Source organism: Piliocolobus tephrosceles, chromosome 6 (assembly GCF_002776525.5).
Source record: "Piliocolobus tephrosceles isolate RC106 chromosome 6, ASM277652v3, whole genome shotgun sequence".
NCBI lineage: Eukaryota > Metazoa > Chordata > Mammalia > Primates > Cercopithecidae > Piliocolobus > Piliocolobus tephrosceles.
The window spans coordinates 60476871-60496434 of NC_045439.1; the positions used below are offsets into that span (position 1 = coordinate 60476871).

Below are 19564 nucleotides of genomic sequence, written 5' to 3' on the forward strand. Positions count from 1 at the left end.
TGATAACACCCTGCCCTGCATGTAAATATTCAAGTACCCCCCAAAAAATTAATAAACAAATATTTGTTTAATTGTCTAATTGAATAAGTACTTTTTCTCCTATTTAATCTTCTAAGTCATGCATAACCTTCCTTAAAAAGGCAATTCAGGCACTGTGGGAGGCCGAGGCGGGTGGATCACGAGGTCAGGAGATAGAGACCATCCTGGCTAACACAGTGAAACCCCGTCTCTACTGAAAATGCAAAAAAATTAGCTGGGCGTGGTGGCAGGTGCCTTTAGTCCCAGCTGCTTGGGAGGCTGAGGCAGGAGAACGGTGTGAACCCGGGAGTCGGAGCTTGCAGTGAGCTGAGATGCGCAAATGCACTCCAGCCTGGGGGACAGAGCGAGACTTCGTCTCAAAAACAAAACAAAACAAACAAACAAAAAGAAAAGGCAATTCAGGGACATCTGCTGAAATTCTTTCCTATCTTCTCTGCTCCTTTTGTTCCCAAAACTCCTGATATGCATACCTATCATAATGTTTGTCACACTGACCCCTGTAAAATTGTAAACTTCTTGAGAGCAATAACCATGATTTATTTATATTTGATTCTCTGAAACAACATTTACGCAATAGATTTAAAGAACGATCCAAACTAGATTCTTTTGCTTCTGAATATACTAGAATAACAAAACAAGGGAATTGAAAGTATGCAGTTTAGTTTGGAAATAGAAGGTAGTTTCATGAAGACATTATAGATTGTAAAATAAAAAAGAGAGAAAAGAAGTTGTTTATTAATGACTTAAATGACTTAACTTGAATTTTCATCTACATGCTCTGGCAACTAAAGCAAAAAGAAAAGCAGAAGTGTCACATATTCTTAACAATTAATGCAAACAGAAATGCATATTATAAAACTACACTTGAGTAATGTAATCAGTAATATCTTTACTTAGTAAGATATTCATATAAAGAATAAACATAAAACTTGTTCAAATAAAAATTTAATATATTGATAAACCATAATACAGGGATAAAACAAATTTTTGTTTTGAGCTGAAATATTAAGGACCAGGTATGTCACCTTATGATGATCTAACTTAATGTAGAGTTAGAATGTAAAGAATCTGAAATTACTCATTAAGTTTCTCTTAATAAGATTTATGAGATTAAGCAAGAGTTTGGCATGAATGGATTAATGCTTTCTAACAGATATGCTGGCATTCAAGGATTTTAAACTAGGAACTTAAATATTTTTACAAGATATTGAGAAAGCAAAGATAATGTTTTGCAAGATTTTATGAGATTGATTTTTATTCTCATCTTGGTCAAAGACTGTATTTCTTCTGATTAGAATTTAAAATGTCAAGATTCTTGCTTACATATCAAATGTATTCTCAAATAGGAAATCAGCTCACATACTGGGATTTTTTTTCCGTGGAGTTAAATGCCATATGAGAAAGAATGTTAAGACAAGGAACTATTATTTTAGAGCCTTGATTACACTGACTCTGGGAGAATCTCAGTGGAATAAACATAAAATATTAAGGTACTTGTATTCTGATAAATTTTCAGAATTAAGTTCCTTGCAGAAGACAACTCTTAGGTGGCCAAGGGGATAGATAAGGCTACTTAGTGTTCTCCATTTAGATATTAGGGAATAACTACCAAACCATGAGCTGTTTGATAATAGTTGATATTAAGTCATGCTTTCTGTTAAGAATTAGTCAATGCCGTCAGTGAAGTCCTGTTTATATTTAATACTGATGATGCCAATGCTGTCAATGTGAAAATAATGCTATAGGTGGAAGACATTCATTCAGTAAACTGCTTTGCTAAATGAGATGTATTTTAAAATTGAGGAGGTGGATAGAATCTAGCCATGACTTATTACAATAAGTCTCTTTTTACAATAAAAACTTAAAATAAAAAAGTTTACAATAAAACTCTTTTTACAGATACTTGTTATAGACCTGCTAGTAAAACTATATGTAATCTCTAATACATTTATCTTTTTAGAATCCAGGGTTTGAACCACTAACTACTTCTAAACTATTTTTTTTTCTATTTAATTCTTCATTGATGATGGTCCCTTAGACAGTGTATATAATAAAATCTGGTGTGTTTAAGCAAAATTAATGTATGAACTGAGTAAGGCTGAGAACTCAGTAGCTGAGAAAGACTGTTACTTCAAACCATACGAGTCTCATTTTCAGCATAATTAACAGACAATATTATTTCATCAATTAACTTGATGGTAAGCAATTGAATTAACTGCTTCTGTTTCTCATCCAGTGTACCAAACTTTTAAAACTAACTTCACTGACATTAAGGTTTTCTTTACCCTAAGGTTTTGAATTCACTCATTTCTGTACAATAAGATGAATTGCACAGGCTATGTGCCTAATAGTGTTTAGGGTACTATAGAGAATAAAATACAAATATGATGAAAATTTTTTGTTGTTGTTGTTTTTTGTTTTGTTTTTGTTTTTGTTTTTGTTTTTTTTTTTTGAGACGGAGTCTGGCTTTGTCGCCCAGGCTGGAGTGCGGTGGCCGGATCTCAGCTCACTGCAAGCTCCGCCTCCCAGGTTTACGCCATTCTCCTGCCTCCGCCCCCCAAGTAGCTGGCACTACAGGCGTCCGCCTCGTCGCCCGGCTAGTTTTTTGTATTCTTTAGTAGAGACGGGGTTTCACCGTATTAGCCAGGGTGGTCTCGATCTCCTGACCTTCTGATCCGCCCGTCTCGGCCTCCCAAAGTGCTAGGATTACAGGCTTGAGCCACCGCCCTGGTCGAAAGTTTTTTATTCATAAAATAGTTCATCTTTTTGAGGTAATAAATTTCTGAATAAAATAAAAATTGAAAGTAATATGTATCAAAATGTAGGACAAGCCCATGGCATGAGTGAACAAGGGAGAGAACACTGAGGAGTACATTAAAATAAAAGTGTCTATGGAAGAGAAGAAATATAAAGCGTCCTCCAAAAGAGGTAATTATATAGGAGGAGGAGAACAAAAGTCAAAGAATATGAGAAATGGACAGAGCCAGTGTATGACAAGGGAGAATACTGTGCTTACAGGAGAGTAGAGAAAGTGATAGAACCAAACAGGGAAAAGGTCAGCATAAGGGATCTGACGTACATCAGAGAAATAGAAAGGAAAGCTATAATTTAAAAACATTTTGGACTCTAATGTACAAATTCACCTGTGCACCAGAAGGAATGGTAATAACTGTAGGAAATAAACTGACATTTTTTCATTTAGGATAACACTGCAATTATATGTTGAAAAAATAATATCAATGGGCATGTGCAGCTGTTTTTATTCAAGCAGAAAATAATGATTTTATAATTTCTCATTTTGTATATATGTATAAAACAAATGATGCTAGCAATTACCTATCAGTATACATAGATCTTGCCTAGAGCTGGATGATTTTGGCACATCCTCATTTTTCATGAAATGTGAAACTCAAATTAGTAAGTGTGTTACTGATTATAACAACGTGATTCGTATGAAAGTGATCTCCAGACCTCAGAATAAACCAAATTATAAATTAATTCATGCGAACTTGGCAATTTCAAGACTCTATTGGGAATATGTATGCACATTTTAGAACATATACCTAAATTATGTATCAAAATATATATAATACATATTTATAGTACAATAATTAAAAGTAAAATTATGTTAAGAACTTAAGAAGAGAACTAGGTAACATTAGTGAGAAATATTATTTGTGCAAATTATAGTTTATATTATAAGATGTATTAAATAATATTAAAATAATAATCGGACTATTGCATAATGCCATGAATAACCTCAAATTTTGGCCATTATTCATGAGATAAGACAGCACTTACATCATTTAGCATTTTTGCCTGCAGTCTTTTTTTTTTTTTTTTTTTTTGAGATGGGAGTTTTACTCTTGTTGCCCAGGCTGGAGTGCAGTGGCATGATCTTGGCTCACTGCAACCTCTGCCTCCCGGGTTCAAGCAATTCTCCTGCCTCAGCCTCCCAAGTAGCCAGGATTACAGGCACCCGCCACCACGCCCAGCTAATTTTTTGTATTTTTAGTAGAGACGGGGTTTCACCATGTTGTCCAGGATGGTCTCAAACTCCTGACCCCAGGCGATCCACCTGCCTTGGCCTCCTGACGTGCTGGGATTACAAGTGTTAGCCATCATGCCCAGCCTTGCCTGCAGTCTTTAAATATAAGAGCTGACTAAAGTCCTCTAAGCTCTAGCACCTGCTTTTTGGAGAGTGGTGATCAAAAGATGAGAATGAAGAAACAAAGGAAAAGAAAAAGTTGAGTTTTGCTTAGATTCTTCAAACTCGTATTCTAGAACTGTAGAATTTGAAAATTCCTATAAAATTGAAAATCCTTGGGGATGATTAAATTTATACGTTTTGGTATCTGATGTCTACTAAAGCATGAACACAGTGTCTCTGGGGATTTAAACTTACTTTTAAGAAGTAGTAACACAATCCATCATATTCACTTCAGAGTTTTTTTTTTTTTTACCATAAATCTATAATGTGCTGAATCAGCTTTGCTGAATCTAACTTCTCTCGAATAGCTTTATTCTATTTCACAAGTTCTAATTTTGTTGACCAAGATGACTTGACATAAGTTTAAATATCTTTTGGCACGAATTTCTCTTTTATAAACTTAAGAACTGGAAACTTACTGAGAGAAAAGTTCCAAAATCATTTGTTGATTAACACTGCTTTTCTCATCACCTCTAAAATACACCAGTAATAAGTAGTTTGCATTCACTGACTGGGATAATGATATAATTATTACTATATATATAAGACATTGAAATTATATTTGCAAGATTTATTTCAATGTTGTAGTTCTTTTGTCTTTTTCTTATCAAACAAGTAAAATTTGCCTTTTTAAATACAATCTAGCCACAAATGAACATACCTTATTTAGTCTATTCTCAAACCTAACAAGAGCTCGGATAATTCAGACCTGACTTCTTTAAACCTAGGCAAAACATTTTTTACATATTATGTATTCAACAAACAGAAATAACTCAAGTTTGAATGTATATTACATGTGTAAAAAGAAAATGTTAAGAAATAAACGTAATCACAGGCAAACAGAATTATTTTAGTGAGAAACAATATTCATTACTGACACAATGCCCTATCATTATTGATATAAGAAAGATAAGTCATACATATTAATATGTTTTACTAAATCATGTATGTATTAAAACGCATGAATTCTGAGAGACATGTAGTATGCCCTATTTTGTTAGCGAACTATAATAGGTCTTAAAAATATTCTTTTAATATTTTTTAAAAAGTCCATTTCTTGATTGAATGGATATATTTCCTGTCAATTAAATCAAAATAAAAGGTCATGCAACCCAAGAGAAATAAAACTCTATATGAAAGGGCATAAGAGAAGCCTCAAAAATTGTCTGGTGAAAAATGCCAAAGGATTACTTCTTATTACTCAAGAATGAATAAAGATGAAGAAAATGGAGAGAGAAAAACATGAGGTTCTAACGAAAATTTCATAGAATAAAAACTGGCTCACATGGCATGTAGTAGAAGAAACACCTACTGGTGAAAAACACTGAATTACTTCCAGTGAATGTAAAATGTGTACAGCATATGCTTTATATGTTTAATAAAGCATATAAGAATATGAACTTTATGAAAGAATATAAGAGAACAGTGGACCAAGAAAAAGATGGAATTGGATAAAGTCTAGATATAAAGGAGAATTCTGAGGTCACAAAAGAGTGATACACTTTAAATAGTATAATAGCAGAATAAAGATGACATTACAAACAAAACAATAGAAACAAAAATATGCTATGGAAATTAACGTCAGTTCTGTGGAAGACAAGTCTGAGATTCTTTCTGACCCTAAAGGGGAAAAATGATAGAAGGTAATTTTGAAGCAAAAAGTGAAAATGCGACACTGAAAGATAAAAATCAAAAAAGAAAACTGGAGAACCATATGGATAAATATACACGGATTATTCCAAAATAAAATACTAGCAAATTGACTCAACCTTATAATAAAAAGTCAATGGTCTATTATAAAGTACATTTTATTCCTGCAATATAATATTTAGTTCAATATTATAAAGTGCATTAATATAACCTAACACGTCAATAGAGGAATAGAGAAACCTTAGTTGAATATCTTCATGTAATAAGAAATGTAGTGCTGATTATATGAGAAATAATATATGGTTTACATACTTTAATTTTCACTAAAAACTTATGCTAGTTATCATCACTTAGTTATCATTTGCCTGATGAGGAAGTTGAGGGAATTAGAGATTTAGAGATGAAGACAGAGTCATCCAGCTGTGATATAAAGAATACAGTTTTTGCTTAAAAAGTGGATACCCATATTTATATACTTCTATTATATGCATACATATGGTCTTATGTGTAAAGAATTAAAGAAAATTTCTCTAAAAATTGGAAGAATAAACTATATCATATAACGATACATTGCTTTAAAAGCTAAAGCAACATACAACAAAATGTTAAGAAGGCTACCCTCCAAGTGATTTCATTTAATGATAATGTTATATTGTCTTTTCTGTTCATTAGAATTTATGTACAATATTCATATAAATAAGTCTATATACTATATTATGTGGAAATTTTCTATGTCTATTGTGAAGTGTATATATTAACATATTACTAATAATTTATATAATTATCTGTTATCAAAATGAGATCGTCTTAAAGCCAAGGAGTAGTAAATGATATCAGATAAATCCTATTGCCCTAAACAAGCATAAAAATGGGCAAAATATGTTAGAAACCATTTTTTGGAGAATAGACCAAAAAACAGGGTAAGACTGCAATGGATGAGAAAAGAGAAAGTAATGGATTGATCTCCATGACAGTCAAGCTCTCTGACTAAGGACAATTTCCTGACCTTGCCACAGATCCCAGAAATTCAAGCAGAATGTGAAGATCCCACTCAGTCAGGGAACAAAGATTAGCGTACTGTACAATTGATGTCATTGGAATCTGTAGGTCAGGACAACAGAAAGAAAAGAGATGAGCAGGGTTGAATCCAGAAGTCTGTACGGGGTTCCCTCATGAGTATTTGCTGAAGACTAGACTGTACATGTAGAAGACTAGAAAAACCAAGACTTATAGCAACCTTTGTGGGACTGGCAGCACAACAAAGATGGGGAGTGCAAGGAGACCCGAGAGGAGAGCAGCATGGAATATTGAAGTCTCAGCCATGAAACTTTATGAGAGTGTAGAGAGCTCATAAAACCCCTGGCAGCACTATGAAACCAGAAAGGCTAGAATCGTACCTGGGAGAAAGGCCTTCTCTAGACATTCTCTAAAAATGCCTAAATGCAAGCCCCAATAAGATTCATAGGTAAGACAGATTTGGAGATTGAGTCCCATAAAGTTAGAGAATTTAGGGCAACAATTTTGGGTTTTCACAGATCTACATTATTAGTGGAAAACCAAGCCTATACAAGTTCAGCATGGTCAATTTATAACTGAACAGTGTGCTATAACAAGAGCCAATAGCCTTCTGAGAAAGATTACAGCTGAAGAGTCTCTATAATGTCCTATTTACAATGCTCATTACTCACTGAAAGTCACTAGATATACAAATAAATAGAAAATACGATTCATAGCCATAAAAAGTTAACATCAGTTCGTAGGAACCAAACTTAAGAAAGTTAAACTTTGGACTTAGCAGATAGAGGCTTTAAACAAGGTATTATAGGCCAGGCACAGTGGCTCACGCCTGTAATCCCAGCACTTTGGGAAGCCGAGGCAGGTGGATCACGAGGTCAGGAGATGGAGACCATTCTGGCTAACACGGTGAAACCCCGTCTCTACTAAAAATACAAAAAATTAGCTGGATGTGGTAGCTGGCACCTGTAGTCCCAGCTACTTGGGAAGCTGAGGCAGGAGAATGGCATCAACCCGGGAGGCAAAGCTTGCAGTGAGCCAAGATCGAGATCGCGCCACCGCACTCCAGCCTGGGCAACAGAGCAAGAATCCGTCTCCAAAAAAAAAAAAAAAAAGATATTATAAATGTGCTCAATGAAATAAGAGAATGTGCTGAAAGAATCAAAGGAAATAAAATGAGTGAATGGATAAAGAAGTTCAGCAGAGAAAGAAACTATACAAAAGGACTAAATAAGAATTATACTACAAAGTACAATAAACAAAATATTTACTGGATGGGCTTAACAGAAGACTGGAGATGACAGAAAAAAAAATCAATGAACTTGAAGACAAGGAAAATTTTCTAATCTGAGAAAATAGGGGAAAATATTGAAGACAAACAGAGCCATAATGACCTATACAAGAATATCAAGTTACATTATATATATAAGTACTTAAATATATATATTATATATATAATTGACTTGTATATAAGTCAATTGTGCAAAAGAGAGGAAAGAGACACGTGGCAGAAAATATTGTTAGAAATAATGGGGCCAGGCATGGTAACTCACATCTGTAATCCCAAACACTTTGGGAAGCCAAGGCAGAAGGATTGGTTGAACTCAGTTGGAGATCCACCTGAGTAAGATGGAGAGACTTCATTCATTTAAAAAAAAAAAAAAAAAAAACTAGGCATGTTGGGGTGCCCCTATAGTACGAGCTACTTTGGAAGCTGAGGTGGGAAGATCCCTTGAGCCCAGGAGTTTGAGACTGCACCACTGCACACCAGTCTGGGTGACAGACCAAGACCCCATCTCCTAAAAAAAGAATAAGATTAAATAAAACAAATTTTTAAAAGAATTAATGGAAAAGACTTAGAAGAAACTCAGCATAACCCTGAGCAAGATGAATCTAAAGAAAACCATATTTACATTCATCACAATCAACTACTGCAAACCAAAGACAAAGGGAAATTCTCCAAAGCGGCCTGAGAGAGAAAGAAAAGCATACTATGTACAAGACAAACAAAAATGAATGATGGTTTATTTCACATTAGAAATAGCATGCAGAAGATAATGGAACACCTTTAATATGCTGGAAAAAAAACCTGCCATCTATACCTCATGAGAAATATGAGAGAAATGAGAATGTTTTTACTTAAAGGAATCAGAGAAATGTTGTCCCTAGAAGCTCACCACTGCAAAAAACTGCTAAGGGATGCCCTTTGGGCCGTGGGTGCCAGATTGTAACTCAGATCTACAGGTAGAAATGTAAACCACCAGAAATGGGAATAAGTGGAAATTGAAATGCCATATTTCCTTTCTTCTTATAATTTATAGAAAATATATTCATATCTGGCTCTTAAAAATAGTACCGTAAGGTGAGGTTTACAATGTAAAAGATATTTGAGTAAAGAAATGAGGCAGATAAATGAATTATATGTTGTGTAAGGTTGTTACATTTGTGGAGATATAGAATCTGAAGTGAATAGGATAAGGTAATAGTGGAACATGTGAAGGGAGTTTGAATTACGATTTTTAAGTATGAAGAAGTAAAATATTAACTCTAATTAGACTCTGAAAAGTTATATCTTGTTAACTCTAAAATAATCACTAATGCATAGTAAAAGGAGATATAGTTAAGAAGTCAGTACAGTACATAAATTGAAATCTTTTGTGTTTTCATAAATCCTGAAAAAAATCCATTCCTGGAAAAAAGGAATGGAAGGGGATAGGGAGAAGGAAAAACAGAAGACAGAAATGCAAACCAACAAGATGGTGTATTTAAGTATAAACACATCAATAAAGTACATTAAACAGAAGTAAACTAAGCATTGAATTTAAAATGACTAATAAAACAATGACATAAATATCATCAGTGTTACACTGAGGGAAAGTCACCAAACACACAAAAATTATATACTGCCTAATTCCATTAATATGACACTCTATAAAAGAAATCATTAATTAGTGATAGAAGCCTGATCACTAGTTATTTAGCAAAGGGAGGGTGGCTGGGAAGATAAACTACAGAGGAAAGTGAGAGAATTGTTTGAGGAAATGGAAATGTTCTGTATCTTGAATATTGATACAACCAAGATACATTGATTGTATCTTGATCGAGTACTTACATTGTAGTAGACATTAGTCTAAAATTATTGGCCTGTACATATAGTAATGAATGAATTTTATTGCATGTAAATTTTACTTCAATAAAGTTGATTTTTAAAATTATCTATTAAAATATTGATTGCCTAGTGTTTAAGATGTAAGACTCTGAAACTCCCTGAGTTCAAATCCTGCTTGTGCTATGTTCTTACTGTATGACATAGGGCAAATTGTTTAACCCCTCTAAGTTTTACCATCTATAATGTGGGGACAATAATAATAAATACTTCATAGGATTGTTGAGAGGATTAATTCCTCATCTGGAGTAAGTGTTCGAAATATATTTATTGTATTAATATCATTATCATCATTAATATCATTACTGTGTACAGCACATTAAACTGTTGAAAGAGATATCAAATGATGAGATAAAAGCTATCTTCATTTTATATTCCAATAACTATTTTAGAAGAAAAATGAGACGGGTAAAAATCAAACTGAAAAAATATGATTCTAAATGATAATATAAGATGACAGAATTAGAGTCCAACTCTGAGCAAGTTAGTCAGTACATGATTACATGCTATATTCATTTCCTCTTGCTACTGTAACAAATAACAAATGATCACCAACCTCATGACCTAAAACAGCACAAATTTATTATCTTATTCTTGAGAATAGAAATCTACAAAAAGCATTCTGGGCCTAAAATCAAGATGTCATCAGAGCTGGCTTCTTCTGAAGCTCCAGGAGAGAAGCCCTTTCCTTTGCCTTTACTAGCTTCAAGAAGCTGTCAGTAGTCCTTGTGGCCCCTTCCTCCATCTTCGAAACCAGCCATGTAACATCTCTTTCTCTCTCATGGCCTTCTTTCCTGTATCAAATCTCCCTCAGCCTCTGTTTTATAAAGCTATATGTAATTGCATTTAGGACTCACCTTAATAATCTAGAATAATCTCCCCATTGCAAAATCCTTAAATCCCTTTTGCAGTATCAGGCAACATTCACATGTTCTAGGGAATTAGGACGTAGTTACTTTTGGATCAAATGTCAAATGTCATAAGAGCAAAATAGGAAATGAGAGAAGAGAGGACAAGACACTAGAGTGTTCTGTAAAATTTCAGTTTAAAAAGTTTACAAGTATTTGGTCAAGGAAAAACAAATTTGAGTTGAAAATGACTATGCAAAATAAAATTTTATTGTCATTTTTAGGTGTCTTAAATGTTTATCTACGTTTGAAAGGGCAAACAACAATAGAGAATCCACTGTGGTCTTCAAGTGGGAATAAAGGACAAAGATGGAATGAGGCTCATGTTAATATATACCCAATTACTTCATTTCAGGTAAGAATAGTAATTTTGGCTAATTGCTGTAAATGAGCATAACATTAAAGGTAGATCTTGAGGAAATATTAAAATATGAATATTCAGAAATCCCGTGATATAAGCATCACAAAAATTATATGATTAAGTTTTGCTTTAGTTCTAAAAGCTGCTTTATAAAGATAAATGCGCTTTTCCTTTATTCATTAATACTCACCAAGTAATTGGTTTGAATAATAGTTTATCAAAATTTAAATGATTTGCCTGGATAAAATGTAATCCATTTCTATAAAACCACATGCTTATATTTTACTCCCTGAAAAAAAAAAATATATAGATGTATATATATAAGTTTCTATAATAATGGAACTTGGTAATCAATTCTCAATCTGTTTGAATTTTTCTTGATGAAATTTTATGTACTCATAGCAAAAAGTTCCTTTTGATTTAATGCCATATCAGTAATTGATCACTGATTATTAAAATTAAGATGACTTTATTTTTCTTTGTTTCTATATAGAAAAGTAGTAAAACTTAGTTAGCTAAGAGAGTTACCAGTAAAAATATAGAAGTTGTAAAGACTGCAACACTGGCCATTATAGCTAGAGACAACAGATGATTAAGCTATTTCAATGGAGTTAATACAGTTTTTAATGATTTTAATGTGTATAAACATATATACATATATAAATATATATCTACATATCCAAATATTTTTATATTTTAAAAATATGGTAAAATATCTTCAAAGTCTATGACATATATCTTCTGCAGCTCTATGCCTTATTTCAAAAGAATTCAAATCTATTTCATGACACTATTTATAGCATTGAATATTTCTTCTACTAGTGTTTTTTTTGGATGCATTTCATGGCATATGTTGTGTAAGGGTATAGAAAATCGTGCCAATGTTTAATTGGTAGAATGACCTTTTCTTGTAATCTAATCTATAAATTCTAATTGCTTTGGAGATTGCACTTCTAAATCAAATCAGGATGATAAAAATACAGTCATTCACAATGATAAAGAATCAGAGAGTTAGGCTAGCCAATTATCTACAGATATATAATAGATTTATTCCCATATGGTTCTGAAAAATAAAAGAATCATTTTGTTTCTATGAAGAACAATACAGTTGTGAAAATGAATGACAGCATATCATCAAACTAAACTGTGAAGGCAGGATTCCAAAGTATTACTGATAGAAGTAACCTTAATATTAAAATATATATACTGATATTGTCCTTAAAAAGCAAAATTTTTTCTAAAAAGTTGATATTATTCTAGATATACTTTCACTTCCCACATGACTGCCTCTCCAACACAAAATTCCAGCAAAGTTCACAATAAACAAAAATACCAAGATCATAATATACCACACATTTTTTGAAAGTTTCCTCTGATTAAGCATCCTTGTTTTTGTTGTTGTTGTTGTTTTTTAAGAACTTTTCAGATATTGTACCATATTCTTCTTGTTTGCATTGTTCAGGAATAAATCTATGGATAGCCTTAAATTTATTCTTCTATATGTAATGTGACTTTTTTCTCTGGTTGCTTTTAAGATTTTCCTTATTCATTTTTATAAATTGTATTGTGATGTGCTTTGATATATTTTTCTTCCTTCTATATGTGCTTTGTGTTCATTAAATTTCTTGGATCTGTGGATTTATAGTTTTCATAAAATTTGAGGTTTTTCTCACTAATGTTTCTTCAGATACTTCTGCTAGTCCTCCTCTCCTTTGAAGATTTCAATCACACATAGATAAAATCGCTTGAAAGTGTCACACAACTCATTAAGGCATTTTCATTTTTTTCTATTTGTGTTTAATTTGTGATAGTTTTTATTCTGTCTTCACATTCAACAACAGTTTCTTCTGCAATGTCTAATTTACTTTTAGTTTTATTTGGTGTATTTTTCATCTAAGTCATTGGATTTTTCATCTCTGTAAGTTCAATTTGAATCTTTTTAGAAAATATTTGTATGTCTTTAGTTAATATTTTAAATGTGTGAAATCCAGTTATCATAACCATTTTAAATTATCTGCTATTGCCAACATCTATGTAAATTCTTGGTTGGTTTCAGTTGATTGATTTTTCTTCTCATAATGGAACATTGTTTTCGTTATTTTTTTACAAGTCTGGTAATTTGACTGGGTACCAGACATTGTGACTGTTACCTTGATAGGTGCTGAATATTTTTGTATTCTTATAAATATTCTTGAGCTTTTTCAGGGAAGATAGTTAAGTCACTTCAAAACAGTTTCATTATTTTAGGTGTTGCTTTTAAGATTTGTTAGGGGAGACTAGAGTAATGTTTGGTATAGGGCTAATTATTTCTCATGATGGAGGCAAGACTATTCTGAATCCTCCACCAAATGTCCCATATATTACAAAATTTTTCTGTGTGGTGGATGGGAGCAGTCACCATTCCCAGTCCTGTGAAGGCTGGGCACTGTTAACTCAAATTCATCCCTCTGGTTCTTTCCCAAGTATTGGGTAGATTTCTTATTTCATGTCCTGATCAGTACTCTGCTGAATACTGAAGGGGGACTCTCTGCAGTGCTCTATTTCTCTCTTTTTCTCTGCCACTGTTTTTCTCTGGCATTCTGCCCTGAACATTCCAGCTTCCTTTGTATTTTTGAACTCTCATCTCCTCAACTCAGATTTTCTACCAGGTTTCACCTTCTTTTTCTCTACTTGCACCATGGCCTATAAACTTTGTATTGGTCAACAGAATTCACCTTATTTGACTCCCATTTCCCAGGGAACACACGTCTTCATTATCTGATATCTAGTATCCTAAACACTGTGGTTTCATATACTTGGCCCAGTTATTGGTTGTTTCAAGTAGAAAGACAGCTCTTGTTCCTGTTACTCTATTTTTCTTGGAAACAAATGGAAAAATTTGTATTTGTAAATAGTTTGAATTGATGCATTTTTAAGCTATGTAAATTATCAATGGAAAATAAAGATAGATAAAATCATCTTTTTATTTTGATCTATGCTCTTTCATTTCCCAACATATTTCTAGGTCTATTGGCTAAGGACTTTAGTTCATTAATCTTGATTGTTCAAGGAAACATGAAACACAACTAAATAATCCCATGCCACTTTTGTTGTTTTTGTCTTATTTCATTTTAGAGATGATTTGTTTTGAATTGTTTTATACAAAGTATTATTTTTACCCAAAAATCTTTTATAACTTGTCAAGCTTCTCAAAAATATTTTTTTTGGTGTGTAACATCTTCTAGGAACTCCTGATAACAACAATGATACCAATATATTACCATATAAATTAAGTTGTGAGAAGCTTTACTATTACTCAAATGTAACTTTCTGACATTTGAGGATGTATTTAAGTGGAAGGCAAAACTTTTACCTCTTGAAATTTTAAATGGAATATAAGTAACTTTGAGTCTCTTTCACTAATATTTATGCTGTTTTATTTGTTTTGAGTTGCATGACTTTAAATTAATTTGATCCATAAATCCTTTAAAAATTACTTGGACAGTCCTTTGTTTGAGTGGGTCCAATTAGTTTGCTTAGTTGAAAATACAATTATTGTTTAGTACTTTTCAAGACAAGTAGAAGTTTTATTCTATTGAAATTTATGTTGGGTTAATTTACTAGAATTAACTTAGCATGATCAGTGCTTGGGATAAAAGTATATTTTGCTACATTTGAAAAAATTAGGGCAACAATTCCAAAGAAACAAAATGGATATATTCTTATAATGTCAATTAATTTTACATCCCATACCAAGGAAAATATTTAACCATCCCCTTTTAATGTTTTACTTCTTTCATAGTATATTCCAAATGTTTTCCAGGGGTAAAGTATATAAATAGATTATAAGACACAAAATGCTCCTTACATTTTCTTCATTTAAGTGAAAGGGATTCTGGAAATCTCCTGCTCTTACTTATTCATTTCAAGACTTAGAAATAGGTTTTGACATAATATTTGAGAAAATTAAGATAGAAATGCTTAACAATGTAACAGGGACTGGAAAAGAGACTATACTGCTCTCCTTACATCATTCTGCCCTATGTTCCAACTAAGAATAATAATAAGCTAGAAAATATTGTCCTCATTAGTAGACATTACATGCTCAGGTAGCATATCTGGCATTCTAAGCCACATTCCAAGGCAATTATATGGATCCAATGGTGACTCCTGACTTAACCATTAAGAACATTTACCAATTGCAGCTCACAGCTTGATGCATTTCTTTGTCTTTCCCAACAGTCGACTCTCATGTTATTATGTAACATTAGAAATTCTGACAGCTAATTGACATTTGTCCCACAAGTTGAACTGGCAGAGCACTGTGAAATTAAACTCACCGTTCTGATTTGAGATGGTTTCCCCAGGGAAAAAGCCAAGGCTACCCACTAGGTCTGTTATGTTGTCTCTCTTCAAATTTGTTTTGTAATGGTTGAGGATAGTTCAATTATTTACTAAACCAGTAATAAAATAAAGATAATATTATTAATGCTAATGGTTATTTTAAAATATATTTATATCCTGAAGTTTTTCAAAGTGATATATACTGTCGGTTTTCAAACTGCAGTCTTAGGGTTTTGCATTTGCCTTAGCAGTAATGATTAGAAGTGATTTGCCTTTTGTCAGGAAGAAACTATGTTGTAAATATTTGCAAAAGTCACCATTAAAAATGAAGGCAAATCATCAGAAGTGCATTGTATTATTTAATTCCCCCATCTACTTTTACTCATTAGTGATTCATGTAGCTCTTCTTTTCTTGCTGAGAAATTACATATGAACACACACTTTCATAGCATCATCTATATTTTTATTTTGACATCTATATTTATATGCTTTGAAGCATTATAATGTGTGTAAGAAACTGTCAATTGATGAATTGAAATGATTTTGTGAGGTATAATTCTAATACAGAAATCCACATTAATTTTAAAATTCCCATTTGAATTTACTTACCAAAAGTTAATTTTCTGATTATGCAGTATTTTTTATATGTTAAGTTTGCTGAGTTGCATGAACACACTGTGAAAACATTTCAATTTTAAACTCATCATTTCAATTAAGGGAAATAATTTTAAATAATATTGCTATTGTGTGGGAGGAATAGGTTTTGCATAATTTTATCCCTCTTTTAGGAGACCTAAACCTTAACATTTTCTCCATGAGTACCTAGATGCTGTTAATTCCTTCTTCAAGTCAGTTAAACCAAATGCATTTCAGAAGTACTGAAGAGGAAACAAAAATGGTTTTATCTCTGTAATGTAATAGTAGTCAAAATAATGATGGAAAGTCATAAAAATATGACAATTTAACTTTTTAAACTAGAGTCTTAATTCTCAAAATAAATATAATTAATATTTTTTGTTGTGTAAAGATCACATCTTCTATGGCTAAACACATCATATTTTAATGGACTTATAATTTCTCATCTTTATATTCTAGAAAATGCCAAGCAAAGATTTATTTTTACAAATGCTTAAAAGTTTGGCTAAGGCACATCATTTAAATTTAGTATCTACACTTTATATTTGTCTAATCTAACTCACACAAAAACAATGTCAAGTAAAACATGATCTCTCTAGATCTTAGTCTAGGAGTCATTTATGAATCTGTTCGAATCTATAAAATTTAATTACAATAATTCAGAAATATAATTGTAGTCAAGAGCTCAGAGCGTAAATAAAACAATGCAATAAATATTTCTTTGTGAAATTCAACCAGTTCAAAACTAATCTATATTTTCCTAATAGCAAAACTGTGGAAATCAAAAGGAAACAAACATGCTACACATGATCTTTTTCTTTCTGTTCAAAAAGGACCCTGTGGAAAAAAGCATCTGGCCTATTAAATAGATTCATCATCACAAGATTACAAATAAATATTAAAAATATAAATTATGACTGTACTAAGAGTTTTATTCCTGGAAATTATTTTTATCATTCCAATAAATAACCACTAATTAGATTTATTTACACACAATGTCTAAAATTCCTACTATGCTTAAAGAAATTACCTTGCTTTATCAATGACAAAATGTAGTATCAATAATTGTAAATGTAAATAATATATTTGCAAATCAGCCTACTTTTTTTTACTGTATCACTTCATTCATTCCATATCACCAAGGGATGAAATATTCACATAAGGTAATGTTGTAGGTATACGAAGCCCTGTGGACACATGATGCTTTGATTTTTGTTGATTTCTACTTTCGCTCTTCAGGAGACCACAAACTTATAGTCAGCATATTGCCAGTAGGTAGGTAGCACACATACTAAATTACATTAGTCAATCTGCTTCCTGATGTTTACTACAGATGGTTTCTGACACATTCTCTCAATCTGACTACAAAAGGGTCTGTCTTTCACAATTTCACTGCTCTTGGACTTTTTTTTTTTAGCACAAGCGTAGGTCCAACCTTTTGATTTTGATCAGGCTGCACAGGGAGGCAGGAAGACAGGATGAAAAAGAAAAGTAACAGAAAAAGGAAAATTGTTTAATCCTTTAAAGGCAGTAGCAGAAGAAGTGTTGAAATGCTTTGAGTAATGGCACGATCGTTGTAATTAAACTATGACTTTCCCAGGACAGCAGCTTTGAAAAATTCAGAAATGACTTTGATGACATGTATGTTTTAGTTTTGATTTTTAAAGAAATCTCACCATTTTATATGACTCCTACCTGGAAGTAACAAGAACTTACTAAGTGAAAGCAATTGTGTACTTTGAATAAGAAAAAGCGTAGATATTTTCTTCAAACTTTTTACCTTTACATAGCTAAGATGGGAAATCCATGTACTGCCATTTTGTTTTGGCTTCAGTGACACAGAACACAGGGATGTTTTTCAAACATCCTTCCTAATAAAAGGATTTTGACTTCAGCTTCATCTGTGTAAATTTCAAGTGCGAGCAGGTGCAGAGCATTTTAACCCACCTTTATTAGACTCTTCACCACATCTCACTTGCCCACATAAAGCACATGGGAATGCAAACCCCTTATCTTTGCTATGGCTACATTATAAAACCTGTATTGCACGCTACAAACAGTATTTAATAGTAACTATTGATTTACTCTAACATTGACTCTCTATCAGGTAAGGGACACATATCAAAGAGGGAAAATATACCCCAAGACTTAAAAACCTACCTTTTGGAAAAACGGAAATATTTTCTCACAGGTAGTTTGCTCATGGGGCACTTTATAGACCTTAAACAACAATGTGCTTGAAATGTAGTCACCTCAGCCTTGTTCAGTATAGGAGATAATAGTTGTAATGTCTAACAATGACTATAGGGTACTGGTTAAATAAATTATATCCATGATGTGGAATATTCTGCACCTTAAAATGACTTCACTTTCTCCATATTCAAATAGTTGAAATGTCTAACAATGACTATAGGGTACTGGTTAAATAAATTATATCCATAATGTGGAATATTCTGCACCTTAAAATGACTTCCCTTTCTCCATATTTAATTCTCTCAAATGTTTATACTGTTCATTTTTTTTTCTAAATTGTTTCTCATAGACCTTTCAAATAAAGGACTGTTTAAAAGTCTTCTGAGACTTTTTAAAGCCACGTCCCAGTTACCTTTCCAGACACCATCCTATCTCAAATGGAAGTCATCAATTCCAAGCAGCCACAATAATACTTCTATCTGAGGACTGAGAATTTGCTAAACTGCTAACTTGGTTATAGTGTTTTATGTAATACACTTGTGCTATAGTTTTCTGATGAACCATGGTAGCTACAAAACCTTTTATCATTTGAAGGAACAAGCATAATACATAAAACAGTAGAACCAAGCTAGCAGCTGCCATTTTGTTTTGGCTTCAGTGAAGCAGACCATTTTAAATGTTTTTCAAAGAGATGGCTTTGGAGAATCTTTAAGAACATGCTTATCTTAACATAGACAAGCAGGAAACTCCATATTTATCATATTTATATATCAGTAAGAACTCACATTTTTCTCTGCTATCAAATCATTAAAATTATTCTTTGTTTATGAACTACATTTAAGTGAAGGACAGGGTCTCAATACAAAAGCTGACAAGTGATTCCCTCTGCTTACTACCTGGAGATTCCCTTTGATAAAATTATGAGAGCATATCAAAAAACATTGGATCAATTTCTCAAAAATAGCCTAAGTTCTCTCAAAATCATCGTAATTAAGCTACGGCTCTCCCAGGACAGCAGCTTTGAAAAGTTCAGAAATGACTCTGATTTGCCTTTGAGGAGATGT

General features: G+C 32.5%; 1 protein-coding gene across 2 annotated transcripts in view; it reads left to right on the plus strand.

Annotated features, from left to right (window-relative positions):
• MDGA2 (MAM domain containing glycosylphosphatidylinositol anchor 2) overlaps positions 1-19564 on the plus strand; it is an 837636-nt gene that overhangs the window by 811272 nt on the left and 6800 nt on the right. For both annotated transcript variants that reach the window (XM_023222649.1, XM_023222650.1), the window contains exon 15: positions 11212-11342. In XM_023222649.1, the coding sequence (XP_023078417.1) occupies positions 11212-11342 (131 nt within the window). The remainder of the gene's footprint in view (positions 1-11211; positions 11343-19564) is intronic.